Source organism: Zalophus californianus, chromosome 9, assembly GCF_009762305.2.
Source record: "Zalophus californianus isolate mZalCal1 chromosome 9, mZalCal1.pri.v2, whole genome shotgun sequence".
NCBI classification, from domain to species: domain Eukaryota; kingdom Metazoa; phylum Chordata; class Mammalia; order Carnivora; family Otariidae; genus Zalophus; species Zalophus californianus.
This window is the reverse complement of record NC_045603.1, coordinates 45,068,354-45,091,379: the sequence shown is the minus strand read 5'-3', so window position 1 is coordinate 45,091,379 and position 23,026 is coordinate 45,068,354. Positions and strand designations below refer to the sequence as shown.

The window sequence follows — 23,026 nt, the reverse complement described above, 5'->3', positions numbered from 1 at the left end:
TCCACTACTCAGAAGAAGGCTCCAGGGTGGCTAAAAAGCTGCTGCATGGCTGCAGGTAGAGGCTCAGGCAGGAGCCCTTGCACCAGGGGGATGCCAGAGGGGCCTCTCAAAGGGTGAGCCTTTGGAAGAGACACCCACCCAGCCCAGCCTCGGGGGCCACCAGCCTGCGGAGTTAGCCAGGCGGTTGCCATCTTCTTGCTGAGTCTCGCCTGCTCATGTGGGAAGTGGTTCTTCAGGAATCACAGAGCTGGGGGTCTGCGTGGGCAGAACCTGGGCACTGCAGATCTAGAAGGGCCTGCTTCTGGCTCTTCTCTAGAATCGCGGCAGCTTCCGTGGGATGGCTTCTGTGCGTCCTGGAGGAGGGCCTGGCTGAGGCCTTTGTACCTCTACAAGAGGTGCTGGGCACCCTCGTGCTTCTCCTCGGCCGATTTGGGGAGGAAGTGGCCCACGCCTTCCAGAGCCACACCAGCGTGATAGAAATAGAAGGCTGGAGAGAGGTAGGTGCAGGAGGCCCGCAGATGCATGCTGACCAGGCCATTGACGGTGGCCTCCACCTCGGGGGAATAATTCTGACCAATCTGTGAGCTCCTGGTTGGTGGCCAATAAGGAAGCTAAGCTCAAAAGATGGCGTTGGCTGGTTCCAGAGGCCGAGGGTGGCTGAGAAGATGGCTCTGAACATTATGACTGGAGAAGAGGTTGGAGGGTAATGGGAGGCAGGAAGGGGCATCCCCGGGTCTGGCTCCTGTTTACAGGCCTGGGGAGTGCTTAGGTTCAAAGGCCCTGACTCAGTAAGTAGAGGTTCAAGAGGCTGAGGTAAGCAGGAAACTGCCAATTCATCATTTTACAGAGAGAAACTACTCTCATACGATTCACAAAAGTCCCCGTTGTCATGACCCCAGAGAGGCTAAACATTAACCTGATGGTGATTTGGTGGCTATAGAGTCAAAGCAAAGGGTGTTTAACGAAGAGAGTCTGGAATCCAGGGGCTTTATAACCCTCTCCCTGGACAGTGCTGAGTCCAGACTGATGACCTCCAACAGCAAAGAGATGAAAAACAACAAACCATGATGAAAACAACAGCATTGGAGCCAGCCGGTCAGGGGTTCAAGTTCTGACTGCACGGCTTCCTCGCTGGGTGATCATTGTCACTGGGCCTGTTTCTCCATCCGAGAAGAGCGTCTCCGCATACGTGTGACCCATCTCCCGGGGTGGTAGCAGGGATTGCCCTGCTGTGCCTAGCACAGGGCCTGGCACGTGATTTGTGATCGTGCCACTCAGTATCAATATATCTTCCCCTGCCCCTTTTCCACAGGCTGTCTTCCGTTTCCCGTTGAACAATTGTTGAATTCCTTAGCTATGTTAACCCCATTGTTTATGCTGCCACCTTAACAAATACTGTAGCTCCAACGTCCCTAGAAGTCATCCTTGGATGAAAACTCCTTTGGTTCCCCATTTAAAGACTGTTGCCTATACTGAAGCATTTAGGGCAGACCAACATCCTTCTTTATGGAAAGATTTCATAGAAAGCAATCATGTTCCCCTGTGTGTGTGTGTGTGTGTGTGTGTGTGTGTGTGAAGCTGCCAAAATACAGATACCAGAAGCACAAGGCAACTGATGATCTGTTAAATTGACAGAGGGGGCAAGGTGCCTAGCAGGGGTGGATAAATTTGGAAAGCCACAAACCTAGGGCCTGTGGAAAGTAGAGAGAAAAGAATCATTCCTTAATGCCTTTTATGTCGATGCTGCTGTGGCTTCTCTCGGTAGGAGTTTGAGGATGGTTAAAGGCTAGCTATTTGTGTGTGTGTGTGTGTGCGCTCACAGAAGCACACAGAGGGCTGGAGGTCAAGCTTGAGTTAGGGGCTGGTGGGTGTGGGGCACAGGTGCTAACAAATCCCAAGTGGGCCTGGCAGGTTTGCCATGAAGTAAGTTAGGTGTCCTTTTCGTTCACAAAGAATAAAGATGCAATTTCTAATTGAAATAGGTATTTTTCTAGTGCTGATGGCTTTCTGAGAGAGCAAAGGAAAGGGATGTACACAATAAGTACTTAAAATAAGCTCTTTAGCGTGGCTTCTGGCAGCATGCTGCAATCTGGTTTTCCAAACCGATGTTTGGAACCACTGGTCTGAGAAGCAGATTAGTTGAAATTGAGGGGATCCTGAAAAATCCGGCATGTGAGGTCCCAGCAAATACAACTGGGGATAGAACGAGAGACCATTCTGACACGTGGAGAACAATTCAATTCCCTATTGATAATTTGTTTAGGCTTTCTGGACCCCGAGCAGGTCAAGTAGATGGTCGGAAATGGAGACGAAGATGGAGTCCGGATGTTTGGGGTTGTTGGTAGGGATCGGCAGGCTGCAGTCTGAGGTGTCTGAAGGTAAGGGGAGGGAGAAAGGAATGAAAGACCGAATAATAGATATTGAAACCATGGCCAAGAAGCCCTCCGGGGGATTCGGTCTTGAATACTGTATTTTCTATGCTAGTCTTGAAAAGATAAAAGCAGGGGGGAAGAATCAACACAAGCAGAGAAAATGGAAAAATTCCAGTCTCTGATGAAAAAACCCAGCAGGCTCAAGGTCTGTTCTTCCGGTGAACCCGGAGAGGAGCGGGAGCGGGGAAGGCGGCCGCACGCTGAGAGCTGTCGATAGGGGGCACTCAGGCGCGTAGCTGATTGACAGCGCGGCCGAGAACAGGATTGATTACCCAGGGCCAGAGCCGCGTGGCCGCGAGTGTCGGGGGGAGGCCTAATTGCCTCACCAATAATGGCAGAGGAAACCTTCCTGAGTGCAAATACATTCTCCGTCGAAGACCCCAGAACGCCCGCCCTGGCTTGAGAGGGCACCGCTCCTGAACTCGCGTGGGAGAGGATGCGCATCACACACCCTGTCCTCCCCGACCCAAATAAAAGAAATTTTGGGGGGGGGAGGACAAAGAAAGAAGTAGCCCGTGATTAGACGGTGTGGAGCGCATACAAACAGTTCAGAGACTATGCAAGTGCGCGGGGGGCAGATGGCGTGTGGAGGAAGAGAGAATTATGACGGGGAGAGGGTAGCTGTGAGGTTTGTCTGAAACGATCCAGCTTTCTGCCATTGGCACCTTCATATTTTAACCTTGGCGTTCGCTTGGCTGCATTTCTGTAGGGTTCGCAATTGCTGTATTAGTGGGGAAGAAGAATCAGTAATACATTTTTTTTTCCAATTGGCTAGAAATAAACACATTTTTCTTTGAGGGCTATTATAATGATTATTCCTCAACAATATGCATGCATATTTAATTATATTTTTGGTGGGGGTGGTGGTAGTTATTTCAATCCATCTTACTCTCTTGGAAAGAGGCCCCGAGCTCTGACTTTAATTATGCCACTCTTGTTTGCTTCAATTGATTTTGAATATTATTGTGATTGTGTTTTGTTATGAATGTACTTTCTTCTGGTTGAAATTAAGGTGGTACGTGAACCTTATGTCCTTCTCACGGGGCTGCTTCCTCTGATTTATTTTATTTTTTTTATAGTCCATGGAATCTGAAATGTAAATAGGTCAATGCAATGTCAATGAGTAAGTTAAACAAGGCAGTTGCAACAGGCCAGAATTTGCTTAAAGTTGGAAAATTCCCTAACTTGCCAAGAAAACTTCTCTGACTTCAAATTCCGGGAGAACCACTTGAATCCATCTCTCAGCCCCAGTTTTCTCCTCTGTGGAATGGGAATAATAGTATCTCCTCTGACTTTCTCCTGCGAGTATTTTGAGGATTAAATGAAATCAATGGAGCATTGCTATACAGTGTACTTTATCCTTCTCTCTCTCAAAACAATAATCAAAGAATCTAGACCAAAAGCATGGGGTTTACTCAGCCCCCTGGCCCACTTGGAGGGCCTTGGTTGCTTTCTCCAGTTTTTCTTTCAATCTGAGAGGCAGGGTGTGGTGTGTTTAGGAGGGCAGAAGCTGGACTGGACTGCCTGCGGTGAATTCCACCCTTAAACACTTGCCAGCTGAGTGACTCCTGCAAACGATTTGTCTTCTGTGCCTCAGTTTCCATATCTGTACAATGGGGATAACTCTACTACTGCTTTATAGGATTGTTTTAAGGATTAAGTGAGCCAACATAATAACAGCACTTAGAACACTGCATAGGAAATGCTACATAAGTATTTGCTAATATTATTATAATTTTTCTCACTTCAACTGCTCTCCTTTTTGTGTATCCTCATGCTCCAAATCTTTTTTTTTAAGATTTTTTTTAAAGATTATTTATTTATTTTGGAGAGAGAGCACATGTGCTTATGAGCCAGAGGAGGGGAAGAGGGAAAGAATCTCAAGCAGACTCTCACTAAGCGTGGAGCCCAACGTGGGGCTTGATCTCACAACCCTGAGGTCGTGGCCTGAATCGAAATCAAGAGTCGAATATGTACCCAACTGAACCACTCAGGTGCCCCTCCAAATCTTTTTATTATCTTTTGGTTAATACCCTTCTCCACTCCCCTTCACCAAGACTCTTTAAGCCCTGAAATTGTCTGATTTTTATACTGTATTAGTTATTTATTGTTGTGTAACAAATTACTCCAAAATTGAGCAGCTTAAAACAACAAGCATTTATTATCTCACAAAGTTTCTGAGGGTCAGGAATTAGGGAGTGGCTTAGCTGGGTGATTCTGTATCAGGGTCTCTCATGAGGCTGGAGTCAGTGTTGACCAAAGAAGGTTAGGGTTGGAAGATCTGTTTCCAGGATGATCACCCACATGTCTATTGGCAGGAGGCCAAATTTTCTTACAAAATGGGTCCCTGCACTAAGGCTGCCATGTGTCTTCAAGATATGGCAGCTGGCTTCCCCCAAATCAAGTGGTCCCAAAGAAAGCAAGGTAGAATCTACCCTGCCTTTTATAACCTAGCCTCAGAAGTGACATACCATCACTCCTGATGTACTCTGTTGGTTTCATAGCCCAACCCTGCTACACTGTGGGAGGGGACTACACATGGGGATGAAGGCCAGGAGGCAGGCTTCCCTGGGGACCATCTTGGAGGTTGGCTACCATATACATTTAACTTGTGTTCAATTTTATTTCTTCAAGACCCTCTCTATCAGCTGTATCACAACAGGCGCTAATGTATTATCCATAGAAGTAATCCTCATGGAAGCAGAGGTGTGGGAGAACATGTGGCAGAGTGTATAGACTTTGAAGATAGACAGTACTGGGTTTGACTTCCTGCTCCACCACTTACAAGCTCTGTGGCCATGAGCACTGACCTAGTTCCTCTGAGTCTCAGTGCTCTTTTTTTCCTTAAGATTTATTTATTCATTTGAGAGAGAGAGAGAGAGAGAGAGAGAGAGAGCACAGGCAGGAAGGGAGGAGGGACAGAGGGAGAGGGAGAGAGAAAATCTCAAGCAGACTCCTCGCTGAGTATGGAGCCCGATGCAGGGCTCGATCTCATGACCCTGAGATCATGACCTGAACCAAAATCAAGAGTCGGACGCTCAACCAATTGAACCACTGCTGAGTCCCAGTGCTCTTACCTTAAAAAGGGCACAGTATTTACCTTGTGTGGTTGGGAGGACTGGCAGTGCTTACAGGGCCCACAGATGCTGGCTGGTACAAGCTGGGGTTGAATCTCTGATAGATATGACTATTATTATCATGTGTTAAGTAGCTAATGGTTCCTCGATTCCCATATAATCATTTAAGCTCATTTAAAATGGATAAAGGACCTTAAGGAGTGAGTGAATTATGGAATTTCAGGCTCCATGGTGGGCTGGGTTAAAGGAGCTTTTCAAAAATATATGTGTGTGTGTACACTTTTCAGTTTCCTGTAACTCATGCACACAGCTTGCTTCTTCAGTTGACAAACTGGCCCCCTCCCAGGCCTTCCCAGGCCGTCCCAGCCCAGAGAGTCTCAGCTAAGGTTAGAGGTGTAGCTTGCAGGCGGCTGTGTTGGATCAGTCCCTGAAGGGCTGAGGGTGGTAGAAGCGTTTGCTGTCGGGACCTCTCAGCTGGCATATTTGGGTAGTTTTAGCCTCCTTTGGTTAAATTCCTGCCATGTGCTGGACACTGTTCAACACTTTGCTCATGTTCGCTCATTTAAGTTCACAAAAAGCCTTTGGGATAGGTGCCGTTCTTGTACTCATTTTGAAGACAAGGAAACTGAACTTCAGAGACATTAAGAAATTTACTGAAGGCGACACAGCTGATCATGTTACCTGCATAAACACCAGCTGTGGATGCTTTAATTTCTCCGAAATGGAGCAGTTGAGGAGTAGAACGAAAGCAAATACTGTCGGCCTCGGTTCATTTCCCAGATGAACAGAATAGTTTCCGAGTAAGGTCATTTCCGGGGCTGTCAAGTGTGCTTCTCTTAAAGACTCTTTCTTTGCCCAAGAAGCCACATCTATTCTTTTGTCCGTCTGGACGTGGATGTGGCACTTCCTCTTGACACAGGCGGTATCGTAACACAGGTTGAAAAGCGCAGTCACAGCACAGAGAGACTCGGCATTTTAAAAAGTCATTCTCTTTACAGAGTTCTCGGCATATTTGGAAATGCACGGCTCTTGTGTGTATTTAGTTCACTTCAGGCTTTAGTGAGCCAGGACTCAACCCAGCCAGGTGTGACTTCCGGTCTCTGGCACGTCCCGGGGGGGGCGGGGGGGAGCTGGAGGGGCACGTGGCGGGCCCCGCAGGCCAGAGCCACGCCCCAGTCTGCGCAGAGCTTCTGCCCGGCTCCACCCCATCCCGCGCTCTTCTCCTCCCGCCTTTCCCGGCCTGACTCTTGTGGGAGACAGGATGGATGGAAATAAACACAGCTGGGCTGACGCTTGTAAAACGATTGCCAGGGGTTTGTCCTCTCTGGCTCTTTCTAGTCGCCAACTATTTATTTCTTGATTGTTGATTTAACAGAATCGCACCCTTTGTGATTCATTTGCTGTGAGTGTAAGTACACAGATAAACAGAAACTCTAAAACAAAACAGTCCCGAATGGGGACTAGCACATTTGAAAAGTGCAATCGCCAGCCCAGCAGGCTCATTCAGTTTGGGGGAGCTTGTGAGTATTCTACTCTGCTCCATCAGAGAGAGAGAGAAACCTCTCGTTCGACATGGAGTGGAGATGAGTCTAACCTCCTTTCATCATCAAAGCAGAGGAGAACATTTTTTGCCACCCTCCTCTCTCCCCACCCCAGATACCCCACGTCAACACGAAGCTCTCTGGGACCAAAATGCTGTGCACTCTAAGACGTTGAATAGATACATAATAAGGAATGGATGTGCCTTCTGAGCCGGCATCTCGCTTCTCAGGAGGTCTTGTTTCCTCTTGTGCTACGTGACTCCGCAGGAGTCGCTCTAGTTTTGTAAAGAAAAGGAAGGAGGTGGATGATCAGAGACAAGCAAAGGTAGGTTCGAGACTGCGAGTAGGACTGTTTGGCAGATCCTGGGTAGAGCTGATGCTGCCCATGCCCACCACTGGGCACACGGGGCCTTCCGGACTCCCAGGTACTTGTGACGAGTTAGCTTTTGTTTGAGCTGGAGGATTACTGACGCTGAGTCTTTCCTAGGAAGCATTTGCAATTCTTGCAACTTGCAGAAATATAACTGGCTTGGCTCCACCTCTCCACCTTCCCAGAAATTTCAGTTGACCTTAGCATTTCTCATTTCATGCGAGAAGAGGTATGATTTATGGATCCTGCTTGGTTTCAGAATGTAGTGAAAAGAAATACATTACTAACAGGAGTTGTGAGTGTCACATTACCTATTTTTAGATAGGCAATCTTAATTGGAAACATCACAAATAGAAGGTGGAAAAAGGATGAAAGGGAAAAGTTATGCTTTCTTCACAGGGAAGAAAACTGGGGGGTTGTAAGTTTTTATCTTTAATTCCATTTTTCTCATCAGTTTCTTTGGCCGATGATCACCTTGATGAATTGTGGGCTCTATTGTGAGGTGGGACCAAGCTTTAATTTTTCCCCTTCTCCACCTTTTTGAGAAGATGCATCTTAGAAGGCAAATATGTTTTCTCCCTGACTGAGCTAATTTTATCCCATTCCATTATCCTCCATTGATTTGCTTTCCCAGGTTTTGAATGAAACTGAGATATATGTGGCTGTTTGGGTACTTTGTGACTCCTGCATAAACACCAGTTGTTGATGCTTTAATTTCTCTGAATGGAGCGGGTAAATTGAAAAGTAGAACAAAACCAAATATTTGTTGTCCTGGGTCATTTCCCAGATGACTGGAATGGTTTCCTGAGGAAGGTCACATTAGGGTTTTCAAGAGTGCCTCTTCCATTGAATCTAAATATCTTTCTCTGCTCAAGAGACCACACCTGTCTCCCCTTTTTTCAATCTACATAGCAACTTCCATTTGACATGGGTGATATCATCCTCCAGTTGAAAATGAGAGCACCAGAATTAAATGACTGGGTTTTAAAAAAGTTATTCTGCTCTCTACAGAATTCTCAGCGTATTTGAAATGCACAGTTCTTGGAAGTATTTAAAAGATGTCAGGCTTTATGGAAGAATCATTTTCGTGCCAAATGTTTCTCTTTACCTGAAGTTCAGCTCAGTGGCTGAAAGGAAGGGAGCCTGAGAATTGAAAGAAAGACAAAAGGGAAAATTGATTTGGAAAAGGTTTTCTCCTTGTCATTTTTTGAGCTTGGTGCGTTTTTTAGATGTGCGTGAATGCCTCAGTAGGATGTTGTCTGATTATAACATGGCTCCCACAGCTGGGGAAACATTAGCACAGTATGGCCTGGTGTTACTTACTGACAAGGACAGGGGTTGCACCAAATTCCACAGGGAATGAGGTATGAGTATTTTACTTTAAAATGATTTCCATGAACATGAAGGATTGAAATTACTTTCTACAAGTCATGTCTGAGAGGTGAATGGATTCACACACAAGAGCACTGTTTTGTCATCTCCAGACCTATTCCCAGCCCTGCAGGGGTGGGATAAAATTGTATTCATTGCCGTACGCCTGGAGGAAGGGATCCATCTATACCAAGTAGCCAGTAGGTGCTAGGCATCCACCCAGGCACTTTACAGATGGCATCATTTGATCTCAGTGTTGTGTGGTTGTCTTATTTCCCTCAGTTTCAAGTGAGGAAGCAGAGGCCAAACTCAATGCTTCATACACATTAAGTACTCAGTACCTTGCACTGAGGTGTATTGGTTAAGAGCGGGGTCTCTACTATGGACTCTGAGAAACAAACTGAGGGTTCTAGAGGAGAGGGGGTGGGGGGATGAGTTAGCCCGGTGATGGGTATTAGAGAGGGCATGTATTGAATGGAGCACTGGGTGTTATATGCCAACAATGAATCATGGAACACTACATCAAAAACTAATGATGTAATGTATGGTGACTAACATAACATAATAAAATTAAAAAAAAAAAAAGAGCGGGGTCTCTAGAGCTAGCCTTCCATAATCTGAGTCCCAGCGGTGCCGCTCATTAGATGTTTGATCTTAGATTACTGTGTGTAAGCCTCAGTTTCCTTCACCATAAAATAGGGAGACTAACAGTAATTTAATCACTCTCTAAGGTGAGTGTTATATGACATTATCCAGGTGATGTGCTATTATAATATTATTGTTACAGGAAGATGAATGGGTGGATGCTATTATTGGTCAAGGCGCAAGACGTGTGGGATTAAATCTGGAGGCCTTGGAGCCCCCAGCCTGGGTCTCTCCATATCAGTGCCCTGAGATTGCTGGCTGCTGTTGAATTTCAGCTTGTTTCTGGATTGCATTCTTTTGAGTCCCATTTCCTTTTGTGTGTTGAACATGCACGTAGCGATGGATGTGAGACCCATTGTTATGGCTATGAACTATGTTCATAGTTAATTTCATGATAGTTTTTGCGGAAGAAAATCACTCCTCTAGAATGTGAAGAGGGCTTTCTGCAAGGTGAAAAAATGGTGGGAAGTCCTATCCTGGGGTGCACGGGACAAATAAAAACAAATAATTTCCAGGAGTTAAATTTTCACTCTCCCTGAGGCTCCCAAGGTGCAGTAGTTTATTTTCATTATGTCTCTTGCAAAGGAGCACAAATATTAACAATGTGAACAAAACAAACTAACATTTTTGTTTGCTACCATCCGAAAGTTCCTTAGGGCCCATAGACTCATTTGCGAAAATTCATGTGTGCAAAACTCATTTGCAAAAGCAAATAAAATATGTGATCACAAATGCTCTTTTACCTGACTGGCCTAGGGGACTAGCTGAAAATGAGTTTGTGCCTTTCGTCTACTTCTATGGTGAACATACATGTCTCGGGCTGCCCGGTTCTCCTTACCAAATGAACCCCTCATCGAGCCAGTTTATTTATGTCAGACCAACTCAATGGTTTGAAATCTGGATATAACTCAGACAGCTGTTATGTCATTGTACTGATTTGTGAGTTTCCTTTTTGAAAAATTGCTTTCAATCATCATGCCCTGTAGCTTTGGAAACATCTCTGCAAGTTCATTCCTTAAGAAGTCCAGCAAAGGAAACATCTCTTCGTTTAGCTAAGTTTGGCTTTTATGTCCCTATGGGTTTGAATATGCTGCTTTCGAAATTTCCTCATGAAAACTGTGGCTACAAGTATAGGATATGCCTAGGAGGCTGAGTTAAGAAAATTAGAAAAAAAGAAAACCCTTACATATAAAGTATGTAGTACGTGGGGATAATTGGAATCTACCAGGAAACTTACTAAAATTCTCAGTCTTTGGACTTGTTTTTTCCATAGCAATTAAAATATGAGGCAGGGATGAAGTAAGACAAATGCATATCTGCTAGACTTTGTGATACACAACTATAATTCTTCTCAACCTTTACATTTGTGGCTTGTTTCAGCCAGATTGATTTACTTATTCAACAAATAATATTTGTTATGTATTCTAGACTCTGCTCTGGGTAGGAGGGATATAAAAATGAAAGAGCAAACAATCCCCTGTCTTCAAGGAGCATATGTTGTAATGGGGGAATAGATTTAGCAGATTAATATTTTGGATATGTTACTCCCCCTTCACCCCTATGCCGCCCGCCCACCCCCACCCCCCAGCCCTGCCCCGGGTAGTATTGACACTATTTCATCATAAAGTTTATTGAGTGTCCTTTATGGTCTGAATCCTGAAGTGTAACTTTATCAAATGCAGGAGGCTTAGACTTTCTCATTGACTTCTGGGAAATCAGTAGAAACAAATGGCATTTGGCTTTCTGGTTAAACTTTAATGGATTCCATTGACTCCACTTAGGATTTTTTTTTCCCTGGCTTGTGGCAACATATTTTCTGGTCTCGGAGGCACAAGCCATCTTCCTGTTCAACTCCCATTGACCCTACAGCTCTCTGCTCAAGACACCTGGCTGCAGGTGATACTATTTTGTGAAGGTGGGACCAACTGGCACAGTACGAGGTGACATTATGGTCACCAGCTACATGAGATCACAAATACTGATTGAAATTTCTGTACACCAGTGTGTGACCTCAGTTGTGAGAAGTGTAACAAATGCTTTGTGACAATCAATAGTAAGTTTTGTGAATGATGAATGTTTCTTTTCAAGAAATTACACTGGGGGGAGGGCTCCTGGGTAGCTCCAATTGGTTAAGCATCTGCCTTCAGCTCAGGTCACGATCTTGGGGTCCTGGGATCGAGCCCTGCACCGGGCTCCCCGCTCAGCGGGGAGTCTGCTTCCTCTCTCCCTCTGCCGCTCCCCTCTGCTCATGCGGTCTCTGTCTCTCAAATAAATAAAATCTTGAAAAAATTACATTGGATCGAAATAAAGATTCTTCTTAGAATAATGTCAGTCTCCTCTTCCATAGTCTTATATGTTTTCTTGGATGGGAAAGAAAGAGGCTGAATTACAGATAGCTCCCTGAAAATTATGCAGAATTCAGGGTATGCTCCTTGAGGAGGCAGCACATGCATGTGTCATAAGTCAAGAAGGAACAAAGATAGAGACCTCCTGCCTTCATGTTTCTATACTCTTTCTCCAAAGGCCCTGTCCAAAACCTTAGAGGAGCTGCTAATTGCTAATGAGTTGCAAAGTTGATGGGGTTTTACACTTCATCTCTTCTCATTTCACTTCTGCCAACTCCCAGGTGGAAGTGTCAATCAAGAGAGAAGGGTCTAAGGTAGGGAAGGAAGATGAGGCAAAGATGAGAGGGACAGTCTATTCCAGGCAGATAAACAGCTTTTGAATAAGTGAGGCATCTCCTGGCCTGAGGAACATGTAATGAAATCAAATAAAAAATGAGTTCATTCCTAACTGCTTCTATCAGATTCACCCATCTCCTTAACCGATTCTCTGTTTACCTTCTGCTCCATTTGGTTCTTGCCACTGAGGAGATCCAACTGTTTTCAAAGAACACAATCCGCCTTGTGTTGCAGCCAGTCTTGCCATCTTGATGGAAATACTGTCAATTGCAGCCTGTACATCTTCTTCCACTGAATAAGTGAAGTGCTTCCCAACGCTGGAGTTCCTCTAATGAAAACGCAAGCAAAGAAACTGCATCTCACCTTTGGAATTCTAGACAGCAAGGGCTCCAGGAGACAGCCAGAGTGTACCACTATAATCAAATGTTTTCCAATCCCCCAAATTAAAAAAAAAAAGTATAAGAAAAGTCCAGCCTTGTGGTTGGACCTGCTGGAGGAGAAGATCAAAGAAACCATTAAATAAAACAAAAAAGCGTTGTTGCTTATTCATCTGGCTAGAGGAAGAACTCCCACAATTTCAGCCTCAGTGGGGTATGTGTCTCTGGATTTCCGTATCCAAAACATATTTGTTAAACAACTTGAACAAGCTTGGGACTTACCTACAAAATCTATAAATATACTTTTGCTCTGCACTTTTTTATTTTGTCCCGTCTGTGGGGACCAAGCAGGTTTTCTAGGATCATACCCCTGCCTTGAGGAAGAGTGGCATTTTACGTCACAGGCAGAAAGATGCCTCCCACAGCCTTCGGTATTTCCAAAGAAAGTTCGTCGTCATCTCTGAGTAACCTATTGCTCCAGGGATTTTTCTCATCATCAAGCCTCGATTCCGCGGTGACCGCTGTTGTGCTTTTCCCAGTTCTGTCTTCACTGAGCGTTGGTTTCCTGTTGTGTTTCTAAAGAGTTAGTTTACCATTCTTTGGCAAGAGGGCTGAATCTGCAGTGAGTAGAAGCTCCTGAGAGTCGCATCTGTTTTTCTCCAGTGATTTAGGGATCTGTGAATAATAATTTTGGGGGTTATTGAGAATTCCGGGATCCCAACTAATTCCATGCAAATGGAGGAGACTCCCTAAAGGTCTAATTACAGTATTTACATGACATTAGTTTGTTGAGAAGTTTCATCTTGTTGGGGTTTATTCCAGCGGTCAAATGGTTTTATTTTCCCACTCGCTGCTTTCCACTGTATTGTGTTGAATTCTCCTTTCCTGCTGGGAAGCAAGTTCCTTAGCAACATCTAATTTGCTATCATTTTCAATTATTAGTATAGTCTCATTTGGGGATTTAAGGCCTAGTCCCCATTCATTTAAAAAAAAGATTAATCTCAAATTTGATTCAAAGTGTATCCTCCTTCCCCCTCTGTTATTTGGAGGGAGTGTGCATGTGTGCACCTTTCCTTCTCTCTTCTAGGACCTCACTCCCCTGAGCGCTGGGGGGCGGGGGGAGGCGGCTGAGACCTTTTTACAGGGTTGTTAGAAAATCAGTGGTGGGCAGACTGCAGGCCACACTCACCGTGGCTTAGACAGATTCTTTCTGATGGGGTGGCCTCTGTTGAAATGGTCTCTGCAGAGTGTTATGTATAGTTTCTTGGGCCAGCCCCCCTCCCTCCACCTCCATCCCTGCAGACATGTGCCCTGCAGGCCTTGGCAGTGGTCATGCCACCGACCCCTTCTCTAGGTTGTGCATGCTAGAGCTTGGGAACCCCTCACAAAACAGGAGTGATGGGATCCCCTTTGCCTCCTGAGAGTTAGGCAGAACTAGATGGGACGAGACTTCTCCATTTTCCTCCCAGGCACATCACATCGGATTTCACAGAAATCTCTAGAGCCCACTGGGCATCTGGCTCCATGTTCATGTGAACCTCAAATGTCAGAGGATGCACGTCAAAGGTCCCCTCTTCTCTCTCATAGAGCACTATGCTCCTAGCTTCCAGATACCCTCATGTCTCTCTACTGGTGGCCACACCAGGAGGGTCCTGGGGTCCTGCTGCTCAGCCAGGGTCCAGCTGGGAAACGTGATGCCAGGCCCCACTTCTCCTGGGCAGTCCTCCTAAAATGTCATGGCATAGCCTACTCTCCTCACTGGGGGAAGGGGAAAGAACCTGTCCTCTCCCTCAAACACTGGCCTTCCCCATAATCCTGTGCCTCTCTTATTTCCTGTTAGACTGGTGGGTGAGGTTTGGGGGTGGGTTGGGAAGGGTGGTAGGACAGAATTTTTTTTTTTTTAAAGGTTTTATTTTGAAGTAATCTCTACACCCCAGTGTGGGGCTTGAATTTACAACCCCTGAGAACAAGAGTCACATGTTCCAGCGAGGTGCCCTCTGAGAGAAACTTTTTAGTGGTAGGGCCATTTCTGCTGCCTCTTTTTTTTTTTTTTTTTAGATTTATTTATTTATTTGAGAGAGAGAGAGAGCCACACATGCCTGAGCAGGGGAAGCATAGGGGCATGGAGAGAGAGAATCCTCAAGCAGACTCCCCGCTGAGCATGGAGACCGACGCAGAGCTCGATCTCACGACCCAGGAGATCATGGCCTAGCCTGAAACCAAGAGTTGGCTGCTTAACCGACTGAGCCACCCAGGTGCCTCTCTGCTGCCCTCTTAATAAGCTGGCTAGCTCTAGTTGCTGGGGCTTTCTCTAGAATGTGAAGTACTTAAGAGACTTTAATTTTGGGCCAGAGCAGAGTTTTAGGATGCTGAACTATGACACCCTATTTCCATAACATTAAACCGTGTACCCACACATAGATATACAATGATTATGGGTATATTTCCTAGGCCCTAAAAAGATCAGGACACCCTCCTGTCATTCTTCTCATATACAATTCACACAAAAAAACCTTAATCCATGACAAGGGCAAAGAAGGGCAATGCATTCTGTTTTTCCCATGACTATAATTTTTATTTTTCCAAATGTCAAATTTCAAGGTTTTAAAAACATACATGCATTCCTAGTGCTCCAAACACTATCTCTGGTCTTACTGAGAGGAATTAATAAGTGAATCAGTATGCAAGTACTTTATGTGATCTACAGATACATGCAAGTACCATGATTACATGTGATTGTATATGCGATTTTCTATGTATAAATATGCATGCCTACAAGCCTTATTTCAGTTTGGTATATGAAAATAAGTTGGTTTCTGGAATACATTTTTTATTTCATTGGTATATACCAATCACGTAAGACTACAGCCAGTCTTGAGCCAGACTGACTGGGTTTTAAGCCTGGCCCCATGATTTTAGACACATACCTTAATTTCCCTGAGCCTCAATTTCCTCATGTGTAAATGGGGATAATAATAGTGTCTACCTCACGGAATTGTTGTGAGAATCAAGTGGATTAATTCATAAAAAAAAAAAAAAACAACCACTTAATTAACTTAGAAAAGTGCCTGGCCCATAGTGACCTCTGAAAGATGGGTTTTTATTATATAATTTTATTAGCTACAGAGACAAATAGGAAATTTCTTATTTTTTCTTGGATCTCGGTATTTTGGCTATTAATCATAGAAATAAAATGGATAAAATTAGCATTTACTTTGTGATGAAGTTGACTTTTAAACATTTGCCTTAAAGAGTGACCTGGGGCTAGGGACTAGAGTGGAATGAGAAAGCTTGAGATGACCAGAGACAGACGTATCTGCCATCAGGGTAGCAATCCTACATGCACCAGTGGAGAACTCAGAGAGTAGGCTACTGAGCCCCCCAGGCAGGGCGGTCAAGTGGAAACAAATGGAAATGTATGTGACCATCTATAGTCCCAGGACTAATGCTGGAAATTCGTTATTAAGTAACAGATCCGTAAAGCTCTTTGTTCCCATTCTAGCTCACACTTGCTTTTCTTCTATTGCTTGCTGTTGGCTATATTCAGCTCCCCTTTGAAATGCAGAAGGTTTGCAGATTCCTATCGAAGGGAAAAGTTTTACCTAACGATTCTTCTCAAATGGCTTCTCAATATTTCTTTTACTGTTTCAGTCTCATCGCCTTCCTACCTCGTGCTTGTGCCCAGCTCTTATTAGCTTTGTTGGCTTACCTGACTCAAATTGATTTCGTTGAATTTTCTGGAACTGGAGGCAGACCGTTTATATATGTATTTCCTTGCATCCTTTCTATTTTTATCTTTCCATTTCAAGCTTTCGTTCTAAACTTATCACAGATGCTAAGCCTTAGCAGTCTTGATCTTCTCAGCAAATATTTGTCAGGTTGTAATTTTTTATTTGTTATCAACAGCCAAATTTAAACAAGGCTAATCTCTAATTTGGTTTGCGTGAGCCCCAATCTTGGTACTTAGAGAAAGCAAATGCTAATTGCTTGTTCTTTCTTAAGTGTGTTCTTCCCTTGTCCCTCATGCACCTCAGTTCATTTTTTTTCAAATAAAATTAATTTGGGGCAGTAGGAACCACATTTGGATCTAAAGTTTAAAACAGAAAGTATTTTGGCAAGAACACCCTGAAGTATAGAGCTGGTTGGGGGATGGGGGATCTGTGTATTAACTTCATCTTGTTATTGTCCTCTTTCCCTTCTTTACTGCCTCGGTGGGGGAGGGGCGGGGGCGGGGGCGCAGGCGTGGGGTGGGGGGGCGGGGTACTCCTGGTGGTCCCAGCTTGTTGAAGGGGTCCTGCAGCTGCTGCACCCTGAGTGGCAGCTGCTGCCCGAGCTTGGGTTCTGTAGATGGCAGAGGTAGCATTCCTAGTTTTATGTGTGTATATTTGGACTTCCATATGTTGTATGTATATATGTGCTGACGGCAGGGGCAGAACTTCTGACGGGTGGTCAGGGTAGGCAGTGGGGAGGGGGCAGTGCTGCAGGTGGCTGTTGAGGATGTCTTGATAGGTTTTTCAAAACCCTAATTTCACTTTTAAAATAGGTATCTTAATCGGAGGCTAAATTCGGATTCTCGTCTGTCAAAGAATAGCTTGCAAAAGCACATGTCCTTGCTGCCCTCCTTCTGCTGGTTCCTGGCTGCTTCTGGAGCTGTTTCCTGCTCATGGCTGCTGGCTGTTGTTACAGCACTTCCTCTGTCACCTTTCTCTCTGGGATCTGGCAGATCTCACCTGGCCCACGAGGCTTAGCCTCCTCCAGGAAGCTCTCCGTGCCCGTTCCAGTCCCGAGCCACCTCTCACTATTCTGACCTAGACGTCAGCACACTACTGCTTGTAGGTCAACACTAGCCATCTGTCTGTTTTGTAATGAAAGTTTGATTAGGATACAACGATGTTCATTTGTTTACATGTCATCTCTGGCTCTCTTTGAGATACAATGGCAAAACTGAACGGTTGTGACAGAGACCGTGTGGCACACAAAAACTTAAAATATTTAATTTACTTTCTGAACCTTTGCAGAAAAAGTTTGCTGACCCCCCCTCCTAAAGTGAGAAAGCTTAATGTATGAACCTCCCAGCATGATGTGTAATGAATGCCCCTATTGTGCACTGTGCAGATCTCTCACTTTAGAATTCAGTATAGTTTTAAAAATTTATGTTATTTTTTTAAAGATTTTATTTATTTATTTGACAGAGAGAGAGAGACAGCACAAGCAGGGGGAGCAGCAGGCAGAGGGAGGGGGAGAAGCAGGTTCCCCACTGAGCAAGGAGCCTGATGCAGAGCTTGACCTGAGCTGAAGGCAGACACTTAACTGAGCCACTGAGGTGCCCCCCATTTTTTTAAAAAGATTTTATTTTTATATAATCTCCATACCCAATGTGGGGCTCAAACTCACAACCCTGAGATCAAGAGTCACATGCTCTGACTGAGCCAGCCAGGCGCCCCAAGAATTCAGTATAGGTTTTTTTTTTTTTTTTTAGTAGTTCCCAGACATTTTACTCACTGAACAACAACAACAAAAATCTCAAAATTACACTTGGAAATTGGGGTGGTTTCCCCACAAGGGACAAAGAGAACCCACAGGCAATTTCATTTTCTAGAGACAACATCCATTTATTGCCATCCTTAGGGGATTGCAGAAAAGGCTTCCAGAGCATAGCTTTGTACCTAAACCAGTTTCTTTCAACCAAGAATTCTTAATCGTTACTGATCTCAGTGTAAGAACATAAATGTTATCAAATTTCCATAACGATGTGTGAAGATGTAACAAATCATTTATATGGAAGTCCAAATATACACACAAAATTAAAAGGTTAGCATTTATTTAAAAAAATAATTCTTCCTGGGATCCTTTAAGAACCTCAGGTGCCCCACTTTACAGGAGCTTGACTAATGGTAGGTGTGAGGTGAGAAGATATTTAACCCCGTTCCAGAGCTAGAGTCGTTCACTGGTCTTCTCTCCTGCCTAGCGGTCAGCCCATTCCCAGGGTGGAGTACACAGAGGAAGAGACAAAGACGTGGGGCGTCGTGTTCCGAGAGCTCTCCAAGCTCTATCCCACTCATGCTTGCCGGGAGTATTTGAAAAACTTCCCTCTGCTGACTAAATACTGTGGCTACAGGGAGGACAACGTGCCTCAACTCGAAGACGTCTCCGTGTTTCTGAAAGGTAAGGCTTCACACAGGCTGTCTCTTGCCCTCCTAGCCAACATCCTTGCTTGCCTCCCAAGGACACACGGGGCAGCAATGGCCCATTTTACAAGAAAGGAAAAGCTCTCTTGGATTTAAAGAGAGGAGCACTGAGCCAGCAACTCCCCCAGGCCACCTGCGGGAAGCAGAGCAGGGACTGTGGGCAGGGAGAGGGACCCAGCCGTTCACACCACTCAGGGGCTTGGGGGGTCTCTCGTGGTTGGCTGTTCTAGGTGTTAAACCCCAAAGGATATTTGCAAGTTCAGCTTTGAGCTCTTTCTGGTCCAGGAACTACTCTGTGCGGGCTACGTGGGGATGGAATGACCTCAAAGGTGACATTTTATTTGCTTCGTTAAAAATTACATATCGCATGAAGAAATATCATGGATAATGCTGAGCACTAGTGACTTTCCTTTGGGGGAAACCAGTCAATTAATCAAAGAAATATTTTTATATATACGTTATGTGACGGGGCTATATTCATGGCTGATATAGTATGGAACAAGATGAGACAGAATGTCAGCTCAAGTTCATGTCCTTGTGTGGTCACGCTCCTCACTGGCTCTCCTGGGACAGCAACTGGGGAAGTTTGTAGGGGTGGCGGGAGGAAGCCAGGTTTTACGGGGGCCCCACTCCCTCCTCTGAGCTTCCCCGGGGTTGCGTCCCCGGTTCTCCGTTCTTTTCTTTCCCCCTGTCTCAAGCGCACAGTTGTAAAAGTAAAAGCCTTGCTGCTTTCTTCTTTCTTGGAACTCCCTTCCTCGCCTGCCTACCTTCTTTCTATCGGTGACACTTTATTCTCTAGACTCCTCAGGCCCACCTATAAGGATTCCCCTCTGAATTCCTCCCCACCCTCCCCACTATGTAATCAATCTTTGTATTAATTTCCTATTGCTGCTATAAGACAACACCACAAATTTAGTGACTTAAATAAGACGAATGTATTACCTTACTGTGCTGGAGATGGGAGGTCTTGGCCGGGCTGCACTCTTTCTGGAGGCTTCTGTTTCTTTGCCTTTTTCAGCTTCTGGAGTCTACCTGCATTCCTTGGCTCCTGGCCTTTTCCTTACATGGCTCCAACCTCTTGCTTCCTTGGTCACATCTCCGTCTCTGACTCTGACCCTCCTGTGGTCCTTTTATCAGGACTCTTGTAATTATCTCAGATCCACCTGAGTCATCTGGGGTAATCGCTCCACCTGAAAATCCTGGAAAACCCGTTTTGCCGCATAGACACAGGTTCAGGGCGTGAGGCCGTGGGCATCTCTGGAGGCTATGACTCAGCTTGCTGCAGCCTCCACCAATGGCCACTTCTAGCTTTGCTACCCATCGTGAGCCTACCCACTGCCTGCACCCAAACTGAGGTCCCCATCTTACAACCTTGATGCCCGTATTTTCTCCCCTCCACTCTCTTGCCCTCTCTTTCCAGATGAAACTTCCTAAAGCATCATTTCCTTCCAGGCATCTCTGCTGAGAAGCTCTCAGTGGCTCCCCTTTGATTTGACTGGGGTTGGACTTTTTTTTTGGTAAAGGCCAGATAGTGAATATTTCCGTTTTTGTGGGCAAAATGGAGGCTCCTCTGTCAGTACTTAGATAACTGTTTAAGTGTGACCATTAAAAAAAAGTAAAAATTATTCTTAGCACGTAGGGTGTACAGGACAAGCTGGACTTGGACTACGGGCCATGGTTTGCTGATCTCTGGTTTATATGCTCCAGTTCTGAACTGCTCAGCCTCAATTCAAAGCCCACACCTGGCTTTCCGAGATTGTGTAGAGTGATGACTGCGCCATACAAACCCTCCGTTCTACCTGTGGGCTCTCCACACCTTTGCTTAGGTTTTGTCCCTTGCTAGAAAAATGCTCTCTCCTCCACCTATCAAATTCTACCTGTTCTTTAAGACTCAGAGCAAGTCCCGCCTCCTGTCTGAACCCTGATCCTAACTGTCACCAGGACCTTTCCTCTCGGAGTTCATCCTGGATCACGTGTGTATCAGGGGAGAGGTAGGCGTGGTCTGAGAGCAGGTACACAGAGAACCACGCCCAGCACGATGGGAGAGCCCCGTGTGTGAACGTCATCCATGATATTTGTTACTACGGGGAAAAAGACTGAGAGCCACTAATCAGTATCACTTAATTAGTGCTTAATTACATAATGCCTTATGTTGTTGTTTAACTGGATTATGTTCGCCCTAAAGGCCTTGCCTCTGGCATGTCCCTCTTTGTTTCCCACACTTATGTGCATATTATAGATTTACCATGAGCTTGATTGCTCATATATGGGAATTGCTTTTTACTGCGTTGTTTCCCAAACCCCAGTAATTAGAATACCATCCCATAATTTTTGCCACATCTGTCGCCCAACTTAATATTTTTATGAGAGGCCGTATGGTATAGCATGGATTCTGGCTGCAGAATGCCTGGACTGAATCCCCACTCTGCCAGTTCTTGGCTGTGTGACCTCAGATGAGTTCTCTTAACCTCTCTGTGCCTCAGTTTCTTCTCTGCAAGTGGAGATAGTCATTTTATCTACCTCACAAGGTAGTTGGGAAGGGAAACTAATTGATACTGATATACCTAGAAGCCCTAAAGTTATTTCTTTAAGAAAAAATTTCTTTTTTAAATTTTTTATTTTTTTAAAGCTTTTATTTATTTATTTGACAGAGAGAGAGAGAGAGAGCACAAGCAAGGGGGGCGGCAGGCAGAGGGAGAGGGAGGAGCAGACTTCCAGCTGAGCCAGGGGCCTGATGGGGGTCTGGATCACAGGACCCTGGGATCATTACCTGAGCCAAAGGCAGACTCAACTGACTGAGCCACCCAGGTGCCCCTATTTCTTTCTTTCTTTCTTTCTTTCTTTCTTTCTTTCTTTCTTTCTTTATTTCTTCTTTCTTTCTTTCTTTCTTTCTTTCTTTCTTTCTTTCTTTCTTTCTTTCTTTCTTTCTTTCTTTCTTTCTTTCTTCCTTCCTTCCTTCCTTCCTTCCTTCCTTCCTTCCTTCCTTCCTTCCTTCCTTCCTTCCTTCCTTCCTCCTTCCTTCCTTCCTTCCTTCCTTCCTTCCTTCCTTCCTTCCTTCCTTCCTTCCTTCCTTTCTTTCTTTCTTTTTTTTTTAAAATATTTTACTTATTTATTGAGAGAGTGCGAGAGCGTGTGCACACAAGGGGTTGGAAGAAGGGCAGAGGGAGAGAATCTCAAGCAGATTCCTCGTAGAGCTTGGAGCCCGAGGCAGGGCTCAGTATCATGACCTGAGCCCAAACCAAGAGTTGGAGCCTTAACCAACTGAGCCACCCAGGTGCCCCTAAATTTATTTCTTGACACATGTTAAGCATAGCAGAGTCTTAATTATTCTTGCTATTGTTCTTGCTGTTATTTTTCAAGACCCCTGTGAATTGGACACTGGGAGCTCAGTCTGCATCATTCATTGGCACATAGCAAGCATAATGTAAATGTATGTGTTTTAAATTATTTTATTTTATTATTTTTTAACTGACTCACTTTTAAATACCTAGTTTATTTAAAAAGGAAACTTTTAAAACAATGATATCCACAAATTCAAAGTTCTTGATGTGTTAGTTACATATTTTTAAAAAATTTATATAAAAATAAGATACATAACTTCAAATAAAGAACATCCCTCTGTGTACCACCACTCAGGTTCCACACGTGGGATATAGTGGTTTAATTGACATAAAATAGAAAAAGAAGAAAAATACATTTATCTTTTTGATATTCAGTGGGGAACAATCCAAAGTAAAAGCTTTTAGAATGAACATAATATTGTTAGAATTATGGGTCTGAGGAGGCCTGAGAACAGGAATATTTTTCACGTAGATACCAGAAATCCCAGAATGGGATTTATAAGCTTAATTGGTTCTTGCCTTTTAAAACCATTCTAACCATTCTGAGGTTAGGCTGTCCTAATGAGATGAGGTTTTCAAGAATGGGAGCCTGTACGATGCTGGTGTCAGAGCCAAGGGTAGCTCTCCTGTTATAAATTTGCTGGGCTGTCACCACAAGAAAGCCTTGGGTAGCCCTTAAACAGAGAACACTGATGACCCACAGCCTAACTGGGTTAGCGGTACCTGGCAGCTTCGTAGATGATGTTGTGTTCCGTTTATTTTGTCTCCTCCCCTCATAAGCGAATAGAGTATGTAGAGCTTTAGTGTACCTCTTCAAATGACAGTAATTAATATGATTGTTTTCATAATATCACAGAAAACAGCAATATGGAATGAAGGAGGTAGGGGGTGTTGACAGTAGAAAGCCGTGGTGTGAACTGATTCCACCAGGCTAGTGACGGGAGTGAATTAGCTGTGTGTTAACTGAACACATACAGGTGGAAAGGGTGTGTCTTTGAGAAAG

General features: G+C 44.7%; 1 protein-coding gene across 3 annotated transcripts in view; it reads left to right on the top strand.

Annotated features, from left to right (window-relative positions):
* The window catches only part of TPH2 (tryptophan hydroxylase 2), an 88,718-nt gene that overhangs the window by 12,195 nt on the left and 53,497 nt on the right, over positions 1-23,026 (top strand). For all 3 annotated transcript variants that reach the window (XM_027594360.1, XM_027594361.1, XM_027594362.1), the window contains exon 6: positions 18,463-18,659. In XM_027594360.1, the coding sequence (XP_027450161.1) occupies positions 18,463-18,659 (197 nt within the window). The remainder of the gene's footprint in view (positions 1-18,462; positions 18,660-23,026) is intronic.